Genomic DNA, 14054 nt, shown 5'->3' on the forward strand with positions numbered 1-14054 from the left:
ATAAGTAATCGTGGGCTTTGCAGACTCTAGAGCTTCACAGAAATGGCGCCTTATTGTTAGGATGGTAACGAGATGCCCGATGACTAGTCCACTGTGCTTATCCAGTTGGCACTGCTGCTGTCCCCTCGGTGAGCGGCATGCCCTCCCCCCAGGATGAGGACGCAGCCATCCAGGGTCGCAAGGGAGGGCAAGAATTACAAGCCTGTCTATTTAACATTTAGGAAGCCGGCGTATTTTCCTGTACCTGCGACACTAAAGCCAATATTTGCGTCTTTGGGATTCTATTTGTATGGTAATTTAAAAATAGGGTTCGGACTTGCAGCCGGCCTTTCTCCCGAAACTCCAAAAGCACATTAATTTTCTAGACAGTAAAATAATGCCGTAATTAAATATTACCATTTCTTTTAAAATAAAATCCAGTAACTCCCAACAAAATAGGCTTTTCGAAACATGATGTAGGTTCTCCCTCAAAATCGCACTCTAGGGAAATTCCTTATTTCGAATGTATGGAAGAGACCACGAACTCAATCTCAGCACGGTGTAAGAAAAATTGACTTGTTAAACGACAATAATTTTCTCGCATTTAAAATCTCCGTGCCTCCTGTCATGGCTGACCCAAAGGCCCCCCTGTATGCGTGTTTGGGGAAAGGCCCCGAGGAGCCACGATGGTTGGTTTCACTGTTGATGAAGCTTCCCAGATGCCCTTTCTTGTGGTTCCAACTGGAGTGTTTGCTCTGCGTTGCAAACTTCTTCGAAAGAAGAAGGAAAGGAGGCGAGGCTAGGGCAGCCCGTGACCCTCGCCCTTCGGTCTCCAAATACGTCCTCTGTGCAACCGGAACCCAAGACCTCCCACGTGGAAGGAAGCATGCGCCCCGGCGCTGGCCTTCCAGGGGCTCCCTCTTCGCCAAAGCCAAGGTGAACGGAGGGAGCCCGGAGGCCCTCGGCTGGAGGCCGGGTCTGCAGGAGGCGGTGCCGGGTTTCATCCGGGGCCGCCCAACCGCCCCAGCCAAAGCTCAAGAGGGCCCCCTTGTGGAAACTCCCGAGAACAGCCCCGTAAGTGATGCACTTCCCCCAACGCTGGGGCTGCTCCCCGGACCCCCGCCCACACACACACAGACCCAAAGGCACTCAGTGGAGACCGACAGACTCCATCCAGCTCTCCTCGAAGGCTAAGTAGTTCTGTGAGACAAGTAGACTCTTGGGCCCTCCGGGGAAGACCTGGTGGAGAACCAGTTCCTAAGGGCCCCGTGAAGAGTTAAGCTCCTGAAGCTGCCGCCCCAAGATCCCTACTCCTGCGCCCTTCTCCGGGAGTCTTCACCGCGATTACACAAACGTCTTCTTTCTTATTGAATGTGTCAAAACCTTGTGATTACCTCTGCCAAATTCCTGTTCTGTACAGCAATGGGAGCTTCAGTCTTCTGCCAAGAGAGCGAAGAAGGATTCAATCCAGCGGGAGACTTCTAGACACACGTTCTGCTTAGCAAACACTGACTTGTAACTACATCCCTCGGGGCAGGCACCAGAATGTTCCGCGAGACCGAGCCAGGTTCAGAAACCCGGAGAGATCTCACATTCTATCTCTCCAGGCCCCAACTCCCCCTCGCCACACCCCTCAAAGCACAGGGCTGAACGTTGGTATCCATGGACAGCACTGACCAAATTTGGTATAAATTAGGAACATCTGAGGGGCCAACATGCAGATCTGGGAACACAGGCGCTAAAGCTGAGCGAAGGAGGCCTTGTCTCCAAGACACCAGAACATCTGGGTGAAAAGGGAAACACTTCCATCAATCACCCTGATGCCTTGGCTGTTTGGAAACAGCTGGGCTTTGGCTGGAATTTTCCAGTTTTCATCTGGGTGGAAGCCCCAGCCAGAGCGAGGAATAATTAGTATTATCATGGGGCTGAGGGAGCTTTGATGTGAACTGTTTTTGTACTGGAGCAATCGTAAACAAACAATAACTGGCTGATGAGCCAGGCCTGGCGGGCTAGACTTTGCCTTCCAAAGCCCCCATCCCTGTCCCATCCCCTGAGCTGTGCGTTTCCACTTCCATTAGCAGGAAATGCTCAACACAGGCCGCGGGGAGATAGCTACACGGTCAGCCACTCCCCTTGACAAAATGTTTTCAATTTTGGAAACACGAACATAAAACAGTCCCCTTCTCCAAGTGGCACCAATTAGGTCCACCTTTTCCACCGACCCCCCTGGTCCAGCCCAAGCCGGGACTTTTAACCCAGAACGGGGGAAACAGTGACAAACCAAGCTATGTCCCTTCAGTAGCCCTTCAACACACTGACATCCGAGTCTGAGGCCCTCCAGCGCCTCAACGGCTCAGAATCTGTTTTTCTAGGCACGTGGTCGCTCCAGAATTCCTCAGGGCAACTTTAAACTCTGAGCTCACCAAGCAAAAGAGGGCACGTGTCACAGTCCTGGGATGCTGCAGGGCTGGGAGGTGGTGTGCACTTTTTTCTAGAGCACACCATTTCTGAGCTTCCCAAGAATGCAAAGTCCATCCTGCCTCACGCCCACGCCCCAGCCTTGAAGGCAAAGACTCTCAGATTAGATGGATAATGAGATTCAATTATGGCCAAATGAGGGACATATGAGGAATGTGAAGGCCAGCCATCCACACCAGAGGGGAAGTCTAGGCTCCTTAGAATTCAAAGTTTGTCTTCATATTTCTGTGATTTGCTGGTACTGTCATAGCGTGCCAATCTGTAACCCTCTCCGGGGAGTTTAAACGGAGACTCTGCGTGCCTTTTGTGCGATGGCTTCATTGGAAAGCACAGCTTTTGCTGTAGCAACACAGTGACAGCTGCCATTTCAACAGCCGGTTTCTGAAGCTTGTTGGCGAAACATTCTCTGTGTGCTGTTGCATACCAGCCCATCTTGATTTGTAAAGGGCGGCCGCCTCTAATCAAGAGAGGTTATTTTTTTGGGTGGGGATTTTTATTTAAATGTGCATGAGCTTCCAAGTACAAACATTCTAGGTGAATTACCTCAAGCTAAGGATTTTGAAATAAACCAGAGGGTTTCAGACTTTTTTCTTTTTTTAAGCAAGAGAACCCTTTTTTCAAAGCAGATCTTAATTAGCCTCCCAGTACATAAACCAGAGCAAATGGCGGAGGCTGCAGGGGCTAAAGCAGAAGGTGGGAGGCCAGAGTCCCACCCACTGGGTCCCCCCTTCTCTCCTGAAAAAAACACCTGTGGGCTTCAGAAAACAGCTTGAAACCTCTGATGCAGCGAAATTTGACACACACATCCCATTCTTGAGCTGGAGCTATGCTTCCAATACAGCAGCCGCCAGCCGCATATGGCCCCTGAGGCCCTGAAATGTGACCCATCTAAACTGAGTTGTGCTGTGAGTGTAAATATATGCCCGATTTCGAAGACTTGCATTTGAAAAGACATATAAAATATCTCATTACTAGTTTTCATATCTCTTACCTGTTGAATTTAGACATGTTGAATGTATTACATATACTACTGCGGGCTAGATAAAAAAATATCGTTAAAATTAATTTCACCTGCTACTTTTTAGCCTTTTTAATGCGTGACTCACAGTCTCTGCTTATTGAACAGTGCCGTGGAGTTAGATGGAGCCTTCCTTGGGGGTGTAGAACCATATCAGGGTCCTGGTTTGGCTGGGGCAGGTCCCAAGGGTCAAAAAGGCTGTAAAGCCAAGGACCCAGCACCAGGTTCTGGTGCCAGATCCGGCCCATCCTCAAAACTCTCGGCAGGGCTTGATTCCCAGACTTGAATCTCCCTTTGCCTCTACTTCTCTTTCCTCTCTACCTGCTTGGATCAATCAGGGTCCCCAGCCTGCTGGGAACTCCCTTACTGACCACCCTTTCACCCTCAGCCAGATTCTTAGTGATCCCAGCAGCTGCAAGCCTTCTCTTTCTCCACTTCCATTTCAAGCCTGACCCTGATAGCCACACACGTGATGGAAATCACCAGCCAAGTTTTAGGAGGAGAAACCTCAAGGGGGTGGGAGAAATGTCAACAAGGAATTCATGTGCATTGGTCTTAGGGAGCACGTCATTCATTCATCCATTCAACTAAAAGTAGCAATCACAACTAGCACTTATTGAGTGTCTACTACGTGAAGGCGTTGTTCTAAGTGCTGTCCATGTACTGACACAACAAATATTTATTTAGCATCCATCGGGCACTGTGCTAGGGGCTGGGAATCAGCAGGGAGCAAGAGAGATAAGGGCCTGTCCTCGTGGAAAGGAAAGGAAAAGAAAGGAAAGGAAGAAGAAAAGGGGGAAGGAAGGAAGAGAAAGAGAGAAAGAAAAGAGGGAAGGAAGAGACGAAGGAAGAAAGAAGTTGAGGCACCTGGGGTGACACCTCAGTAGCAGTGAGCACCCAGCACCTACATCTTGGTTTCTAAATACTATTCTCCAATAAAAGGAACCAGGACTCCTTGGAGAAATGGCTGATTCCAGGGCTGGGTCAGGAAAAGTACAAAATGAGCCTGGAAGATCTTCTAGTGCCAGAAAATGAGGACATGCTCAAAAAAAAAATGACAAGTGCATGTAAAAAGGACCCAGGACGGAGTCCTGGAGCTTGATGGAGTCGATGGAGCTCCCAATGGCCAAATCAGGGACAATTTGAGCCACAAAGTAAATAATGACAGCAATGGATTGTAACCTATAAAATAAATATCCCTGAGTTCATACTAAGACAAATAATCATTGAATAACGAGATAAACAGGGAGAAGGGATAGTGCTTCCTTACAGCACAATTCCAATCAATCAATCCAGAAAGTTATAGATAAAACAATAAAAAATAAATCCAGAAAGAATGATGCAACTAGAAAATAAACAGGGAGAAGGGATAGTGCTTCCTTACAGCACAATTCCAATCAATCAATCCAGAAAGTTATAGATAAAACAATAAAAAATAAATCCAGAAAGAATGATGCAACTAGAAAATAAACAGGGAGAAGGGATAGTGCTTCCTTACAGCACAATTCCAATCAATCAATCCAGAAAGTTATAGATAAAACAATAAAAAATAAATCCAGAAAGAATGATGCAACTAGAAAATGAACAGGGAGAAGGGATAGTGCTTCCTTACAGCACAATTCCAATCAATCAATCCAGAAAGTTATAGATAAAACAATAAAAAATAAATCCAGAAAGAATGATGCAACTAGAAAATAAACAGGGAGAAGGGATAGTGCTTCCTTACAGCACAATTCCAATCAATCAATCCAGAAAGTTATAGATAAAACAATAAAAAATAAATCCAGAAAGAATGATGCAACTAGAAAATGACCATTTGGGATACACCACAGTAATAACTGTTGTCAGTAAGAATCGTCAATGGTCATCAATAGACGCTAAAATTAGTGGGGGGAGTATAACGGAAAACAAGATACTTGCATGAGCTCTGAGTATATCCCCATAAGATAATTATTCATGACAAAGAGGAAAGGAGTAATCTAACAGTGGAGAAGCCTGGCAGACACCTCCAAGTGGTGTCTTGGCAAGTGGTCGAAGTTAACGTCACCAGCGTTGGGACAAACTGACATCTCGGTACCTCCTGAAGCAATGACTGAGAGCGGCCCAACACTGCTTCCCTGGGGTTCCTGCCAAAACTACCCAAGATGAATAAAATCGTGAATAAACATCGGAAAACCCCAACCCGAAGAACACACTTCAGAATAATTGGCCAGTACTCTTCAAAAGTGTCAAGGCTGTGAAAGACATAAGCCAAAGAAGCATCTCTGATTGAAGGGTGCTAAAGACACGTGACAACTAAGATGTGTGATCCTGGATTGGATCCTGGACCAGAAAGGAGACGTTACTGGGACAACTGGTGAAATCTGCCTAGGATTTGTAGACTCATTCTAACATGGGATCGGTGTTCATTTCCTGGTTTTGATCACTGTACTATATATTTTGCAAGATGTTAACCTTTGTGGAAACCAGGTATACTAGAGCTCTTTCTACTGCTTTGGCAAAATTTCTGTAGGTCTGAAATGATATCAACTTGAAAAGTCAAAAAATAAAAGTAGATAAAACCCAGCAAGCAGGTAAGGAATTGAGAGAGGTGATGAGTGCTGCACAGGTGAGATGGGAAGGGCAGAATAGAAGGGGATGTTTGATATCAGCCCGCCGGGCAACACCGATTATGCTGAGACCCCAGTGAGTGGGAAGCACCCAGCTCAAAGCAGAGGGAGAGGTGCTCTGGCCGAGGAGCAGTGTTGCAACGGCCCTGAGGCAGGAGAGAGTTTGCTCTTCATCCCTAGGAACACACAATAGAGAATCAGGGTGGGGATCTGATGTACGGCCCTGGAAAGACAGGAAGACAACCGATGTTGAAGGGCCCTGGAGATCATAAGGAAAAGCGTGGAATGTTACTCCAAGTGTGTTAGGAAGTTTTTGGCCATTGTGTAAATTTCCTTTGAGACACTTAACGATTCTTTGAAATTATAATCCATAGTGGGACTACTTGATTAACGCCAGCCTCTCCGAGGGATCAGGAACTCCGGCCATCATGTGGTGCCTTACAAAGGCATGTAACAGCCATGCAAGGTTCATGTGCGGGAGGAGTAGCTGGACAAAGGTTAGGCTGCTGGGAGACCTGGGTGGCCCTCGGTATCGGTTGTGAATTGAATTGCATCCCCCAGAAGATATGTTCAGATCCTAACCCCTGGTACCTGTGAATGTGACCATATTTGGAAATAAGGTCTTTACAGATGTAGATGCAGTCTTATTAGATCAGGGTGGACCTGAATCCAGTGACTGGTGTCTTTATAAGAGAAAGAGAGGGAGGTTTGGATACAGAGCTGCAGACACACAGAGAAGAAAGACGGCCCTGTGACGACAGAGGCAGAGATTGAAGGGATGCAGCTATAAGCCAAGGATGCCTGGAACCCCCAGAACCTGGAAGAGGCAGGAAGGACCCTCCTGCAGAGTCTCAGGAGAGAACGTGGTCCTGCCCACCCCTTGATTTCAGACTTCTGGTCTCCAGACTGTGAGAGAATAATGTCCTGCTGTTTTCGGTCCCCCAGTTTGCTGTCCTTTGTGGTGGTGGCTCCAGGACACACAGCCATGAGGGGAAGTGCTGGGTTAACCTCCGTCTCTCCCTCTTCGTTCTGCGCACCCCCCTCAGGCTATTGACCACGTTTACTTATTAAATAGTTACTTATTAAATATTATTTCAAGTAGTACTTAATTTTTTAAAATCCAGTTCAGACCAAGCCCCTTTTAAAACTCAGTCTTGTCCTTGGCAATGTGGGCTGTGAAAGCACAGTTTTGCTACAGTAACTGCAGCTGCTTTTTGACACCCCCTAAAATCGATGCATAACCGCTGGAATAAGAAATGCTCACCACTGCACCTAAAATCACCTGGCACACCTCCCAGAACCTCAGAACAAGCCAATCAGGATGGGGGGGGGGGACAAAAAACAGTGCTTTTCTTTTGCCTTTTGCCCCTAAAAGAAAGGTATCTGAAGACCTGATTATTCTCCATCTGCTCTGGCTACAAACCCCATGTCTTTTCTCCACCCCTCTCACCCCCCCACCATTGATTCAGACCTACGCTTTTCACTTTCTTTGAAGAAAACACGGATGGTGGACCTGGGTGTAAATATTCTCCCAAGGCTCCATTTTTTATCTGGAAAATGAAGATAATCACGTCCATCTAATAGAAGTGTTGTGAACAGTAGATAAGAAAAGTAGATAAAAAAAGGGAAGTAGATAAGAAAGGGGCAGATCTTTTTTATTCCACTTATACAAAATAGCCAGGATAGGCAAATCCATAGAGACAGAAAGCAGATTACTGGCTGCTAGGGTTTCAGAGGAGAGAGGCGTGGAGAGTGACTGCTGATGGGTACGGAGTTTCCTTTTGGGGCGATGAAAAATTCTGGAACTAGACAGAGCTGATGTCTGCATAGCCTGGTGAACATCTTAAATGCCACCGAATTTAAACTGTATGCTTTAAAATGGTGACTTTTATGTTAGGTGTATTTTACCATATTTTATTTGTTAATTGGATAAGAAGCAGCTGCCTGGGGTAGGGTGGCCAAGTCTCTCCACCCTCTGAACCTCAGTTTCTTCATCTGCAAAATGGGGGCATTGACTGAACCTGGACCATGGGCTGCTGGATGACAGCAGCAGATGACACCTGCTGGTCCATAGGTATGGCCGCCACCTGGAAGCACTCCATCAGTGCACTGACAGGCTGCCTTCCCTGGGATTCCTGGGTGAGACAACCTCCGCTCAAGACAGACTCCAAGGTCTCCCTCCCCCTTAAGACCCCAGGCAGGTTCCACACGATGTTTGCCATGTAGCCTGCTCCTGGCATTCTGACTCATGATCATACAACAGGCTGGAGCAGATCATATTTTAAACCCCAGTAGCCTGGTCTGGGCAATTCGACGTTCTGGATTTAATTCTGCAGGTAATTTGAACGATGCGATCTAATTTCAAATGTCCTGCTCTTATGAGTGCAAAAGCAGCATAATTTTTAATTAGTGGGTAAACAGTAAATAATGGATGGCGGTAAGTGGACACCACTGTTAATTAAAAATCCATGGTTGATAAAAATCAATTTGGCCGACGCATTTAACTCAGTCTATCAGGTCCCCAGGAGAAGTTGTGCAAGCCGGCCCAGGACACCATCTGCTTTCGGTTGTGGTTCCCTGAGCTCAGACTCTTCTAGGGGAGAAAAGAGGGAGAGAAAGGAAAGAAAATCTATAAGCTACCTCCAAAGCTGGGACTGGAAACATTTCATGAGTTCATTTCTAATCGGCTGGTTTCATTTTTGCAACCTTGAAGTGGAAGCTCCAGCCGAGAGGCAGTGCCATGCTCCACTCGGGTTTTTGCAAAGAAGGGCTCCAGTTGCGTTTTGCATGTCCGTGTTCTGAATATGGTGAGATTTCATCGTATCTCTTTGTCTCCTGACTTAATTAAATCCCAATTTCTCGCAGAAAAGCAAGACAAACCGAAACACACTTAGCGGGAACATACTATCTCAGGATTCGTGTCAAAATATAACGTCGTGAAGGCGACATCTCTTCGAAGTGCCTTCAGAGGGAGTACCTGGGGGAAAGGTTCGTTTCCTTTTGAACAGAAAACATTTTCTCAAGAAATCAAGCTTTGTGGAAGCAGCGCCAATGTCATATTCGGGGCCTGTTCACGGTTTTGCTCTGAGACATAAGCTTGATTTTCCTACCACGCAAATAACACCCACCCCCTTTTGACCTTTTTCTTCCCTTTGCTCCCATCCATTCCCCAAATCAACACGTGCATTGTCAAGCTTCACTGACAACCAGTGATGTTCAGATTAACCCGCAGAATTGGACCCAGGGGACCCAGAGGGTCCGGGTGAAGTTGATTTCAGGAGCACAAGGCGTGAGCCGTGGACACGGATGCACGTATGTCCCAGCTCAGTATTCCCGACGGGGCCATGCTGGGCGTTTGGCCCAACGTGGATGCCCATCCATCCACCCCAACATCCTGGCTCTGGTCCCCAAGAGGCTAGATGTGCCTGAGTTAACACAGAACCACTCTTTCAAGACTCCCCTTGGCGTGGACTCACTGCAGAATGGCCCTGAGAGCCTTTGGGGCAGCCCAAGTGCCCACTGTCCGTGGGGACACCACAGCCCTGGTACACTGGTTGTTTATTTTCATCTCTCTTATTTGGCTGTTTAAAGCCTGTAAATCAGGTGTAGGATACAGCAGGAATATACAGGGACCCAGTGCTACACAGGATTTTTACTCATTCCTTCATTCAGCCCCTCCCCCTGCCTGCAGTGCAAAAGGAGCCATGGTTAAGCCGTCAGGCCACAGCCAATGGCCTGGCTCGAAGCCCGGCTCTGTCACCGGGGGCAGCCTGGGCCCCAGGCCAGCTAAGCCCGGGTCGCCCAGCCCGTGGCTCTACCCATCAGGCAGCGATGCCAACACCATCTCCTGGGCTGACGTACACAAATCTAAGATAATATAATAAAAATGCACGGAGCCGGTCCTGAGTGAACAGGAGCCACTGATGCCGTATCGTGGTCCCCGTCGGTGTCACTCCAGTATTCGCAGCTGGTCCCTGGGGACCCCGAGCGTCTCCCGGTGAGACCCCAGACCTCCAGGAAAGTGAGGAATCCACTGTGAGAGGCCGAGGGGGGCAGAGAGCTTGGGGGCCACGGGCCCCGTCAGACGGCTTCAAAGGGGCAGGGCAGGGACCCCAGCCCTCCCCTGGCCCGGCTGCTGGCCTCACGCCTCAGCCTGACCCCACCACACGCATCCCGAGTGAGCACCACGGTGAGCCGGCGCCGGCCAGGTCCCACCTGTGGGGAAGGACGACACCCGGGCCTGGCACCACGGAGGGACCATGAACGGAATGGCCACGCGCTGCGGGCACAGGTCTGGCCGCTCCAGGGGCAGAGGTCAAGCAGAGCCCGGGCTCCTGGTGAGAGGGGGTGGAAGTCCCACCGTCCGGCCCCTCTGAGTCCAGGCTGCCTCCTGTCCCGGGTGCAGGGCCCGTCCGCCACTGCCCGGCGGCACTCGGCCACGGCAGGCAGGCGCGCAGAAGGCAGATGAGTCCCGAGGCTGACTCGAGGCGCCCCGATCTGGGGAGCCCATTGCTGGCCAGGCAGGTGAAGAACCAGGGTGTGCTGGGATCGCTGACCCGGGTCCGTCTGCTTTGCAGCCCACACTGCAGAGGCAGCCGGGATGGCAGAGGGTAGCCGCCTGCGCTGGGGACCACATTGCCAGCAGCTCCTGCCCAGCAGAGCGCCCGTCACCGCACTGCTGCCCCCACGCCTGGACGGGCCCTGGATCTCCACTGGGTAAGACCCTGCTGAGGTCACGCTGACCACAGGCCCCTGGGCTTGGAGGCTTCACCCACCCTGAGCCTCAGTGTCCCATATCTGTGAAACGGGCACAATTCGTGCAACTGTCCAGAGGCCTGCCAAGCACGTGCTTGCTGTCGCCCTCCCCAGAGTGAGCCTGGCAGGTCGGGACTGTGTCGGGCATCCTGCCCCAGCCACAGACAGCAACTGGAGGAAATGCACTTGTTCCACACACTGAGCACCTTCTGTGCAAACACTTATTGAGGAGCTACTATGAGCTGGGTGCAGGGGGGAGCTGCGGTGGAGACAAGCCCTAAACACAGAAATAAGTGACATAAACTTGAGATGGTGAAAGATATAAAAGGGAGGATGTGAGAGTGAGCGGCCCGGGAGGGCTCTTTCGAGGGCGGTCACAGAAGGCTTCTCGGAGATGGTGACATTCAGTCGAGATCTGAAAGGAGGAAGGAGTCAGCCATCCAGGGAGCCAGGGGCAGAGGCAGGCAGAGGCAGCAGCTGGGGCGAAGGTCCTGAGGCCGGAAGGAGTAGGCCAGAGAGGGCCTGGGGTCCTGCCTGCCCATCCAATTCTCCTTCTAACCTGACAGGCTCACCTGACCTTTCAGAGGCCTCAGTGCAGCTCTGGGGCGAGGGGCTTTGTGCTCTGCCCTCATGTGCGGGGCAGCCAGCTGGCTCCTCCCTCCCAGGGTCAGGGAGAAGGAAGGCAGTATCCTCCTCCACACCTAGTATATCCCCTCCTCCCCGGCCAGCCCCTGGGGCCAGTCCCATCCTGGGGTCAGGGACTGGACTTTCCATGTCCTCCACGCACCTCCCGAGGTCAGGGAAAAATCCAACTGCCAAGCATCTGCTAGCGCACTGGGGGAGGAAGGGGACTTGAGTTCCGCAAAGAGGCTCTGGGTGCATTCCCAGGCTCTGCCCCCTCCTCGACTCCACAGGCCAGGTGGGGTTCATGCACCACTGGCCGGGGTCACTCTGAGACAGAGCTGAGACATGGGGAGGATGGGGACTGGCTGCAGGCTCTTCCTGCCCCAAGACAACAGCATTCCAGAGAGTTCTAGAAACTTCTAATATTTTCTTCCTAGAAAGTCCCCCATTGTACCCTTCAGACAGGCTTTGCTATTTTCTGGGAGTAGTGCAGGGAAAGATCCAGAGTCTGGGAACCACCGAGCTGTCTGGTGTGACCTGCTGCGTTCCTTTGGGCAAATCTTCCCGCCCTCGGGCATGTGAGTCACCTCTCTCCATTTTTAACTACTGCCTGGACTGGTATTTCCTTACGATTTTTCTTTAAACCAACTTGCTTTTGTTGGTGTAAATACAGTCATGCATTTTTATAGCTTTATTGGGGGATTATTGGTATACTGTACACATTTACAGCGCTATGATTATTTTTAAAGGAAGTGTAAGATCACTATGGCTATGGGGAGCTGAGCCACTTGCCATAAATAGGAGGAAACCATAAAAAGAAAGTCTGGGCTTCCCTGGTGGCGCAGTGGTTGCGAGTCCGCCTGCCGATGCAGGGGACACGGGTTCGTGCCCCGGTCCGGGAAGATCCCACATGCCGCGGAGCGGCTGGGCCCGCGAGCCATGGCCACTGAGCCTGCGCGTCCGGAGCCTGTGCTCCGCAACGGGAGAGGCCACAGCAGTGAGAGGCCCGCGTACCGCAGAAAAACAAAAAAAGAAAGTCAATGAAAACAAAACAACATCATTAAATTTTCCCCTGATTCGCTGCCTGCCTAAGGCCCTGAGTCTGTTCACTCTGGGAGAAAAGGGAGATTGGTGTTAAAGACACATGAACTCCAACCGTGACTCTCTCCTTAATATAACCAGAAAGACTGAAAGAAAAGGGTGGGCGAGAACATATTTCTCCTGCTCCAGCAGCGCTGGTATGAAACATTTCGAGAAAATAACAGCACAGGTGGCACCTGGTCGGTGTAACATTGTGCAGGGGGTACCTGCCTGCTCTTTTTCCCGGGGAACTTGTCCACCATCCACCCCAAAGCCAGGGTGTGACTGGGGGTCTCGGAGTCATGGTTTCATCACCAGCAGAATAGGGCCCGGGGGTCAGGGCCAGCCTGACGCCTGGCTTTGCAAATAAAGTTTTATTGGCACACAACCACGCCCACCATGTACATACTGTCTCTGGCTACTTTAGCTCCAGAACCACGATCTTGAGTAACTGCCACAAAGACAGAAATACTTATTATCTGACTCTTCAGTGGAAAAGTTCTCTGGTTTAGATCAACAAGCCTGTCACAGATGTGGGTGAAATGTGGTGGCAGGGGGCCCGTCAGCTTAGCCAGGGGGGAGACAATGTAAGCACCATCATTCACGGTTCAGTCAGCGAGGACCAGGGTTTGGGGTTCCAGTGTGTGCCAGGCCCTGGACCAGGTGCCAGGAACCCAACGGGGAGAGAACAGGCAGGACCCTGCCCCCAGGAGCTCAGAGCACAGGGCTTCCCAAATGGTGCGAAGGAGCCCCCGTTTCTTAAGCTCCTCCCAGGTGCCACCACTGTGCTGGCTGCTTCCTCGAAACCCTGACTGTGCATCCAGGGCCTCCCAGTCCCAGAGGAAGGAGCCAGGCGTTATCCGGGCTCACGATCCTCAGGAGGGACGGAAATGGGATTTGAACCCGGGTCCTCTGGCTGCAAAGCCTGTGTGTTTCTTGGGCCAAGGGGGATCCATGGGACCCGCGGGGAGCCGGTCCAGGAGGGTGGATGTCCGCTGTAAGAGGCATTTGGGATGGCATGGAAGGACAGCTTCTGCTGAGGCCACAAGGCAAGAGTGGAAGGCCCCCAGCCCTCAAAGTGGGGCTGAGATCGGTTGGGGAAACTGAGGCTGCAGGCTCTCAGCCCTGAGCTGAGGCCTGAAACACAGGCTGTAGGAGGGGGATCCCAGAGCGAGGCTGGGGGACTCACTGCTCTGCCCAACCCCCCTCTGCCCCCGCAGCTGCGAGGTGCGCCCGGGACCCGAGTTCCTCACCCGCTCCTACACCTTCTACCCCAACCGCCTCTTCCGCGCCTACCAGTTCTACTACAGGGACCCCTCGTGCCGGGAGCCCGCCCACTCACTGCTCATCAAGGGCAAGGTGCGCCTGCGCCGGGCCTCCTGGGTCACCCGGGGCGCCACCGAGGCCGACTACCACCTGCACAAGGTGGGCGTCGTCTTCCACAGCCGCAGCGCCCTGCTCGACGTCGCTGGGCGCCTGGACCAGAGCCGGGCCGGCCGGGCCTGCGCACG

At 51.1% G+C, this 14054-nt stretch overlaps 1 protein-coding gene across 1 annotated transcript in view; it reads left to right on the forward strand.

The window, feature by feature from the left end:
• Positions 1-450: 450 nt before the first annotated feature.
• The window catches only part of APCDD1L (APC down-regulated 1 like), a 19117-nt gene continuing 5513 nt past the window's right edge, over positions 451-14054 (forward strand). Inside the window, exons 1-7 of the mRNA XM_024750184.1 lie at positions 451-455; positions 891-1053; positions 10043-10105; positions 10187-10375; positions 10490-10529; positions 10662-10800; positions 13764-14036. Of these exons, the coding sequence (XP_024605952.1) occupies positions 451-455; positions 891-1053; positions 10043-10105; positions 10187-10375; positions 10490-10529; positions 10662-10800; positions 13764-14036 (872 nt within the window). The remainder of the gene's footprint in view (positions 456-890; positions 1054-10042; positions 10106-10186; positions 10376-10489; positions 10530-10661; positions 10801-13763; positions 14037-14054) is intronic.

The sequence above is a fragment of the Neophocaena asiaeorientalis genome, unplaced genomic scaffold (genome assembly GCF_003031525.2).
Source record: "Neophocaena asiaeorientalis asiaeorientalis breed wild unplaced genomic scaffold, Neophocaena_asiaeorientalis_V1.1 scaffold606, whole genome shotgun sequence".
NCBI lineage: Eukaryota > Metazoa > Chordata > Mammalia > Artiodactyla > Phocoenidae > Neophocaena > Neophocaena asiaeorientalis.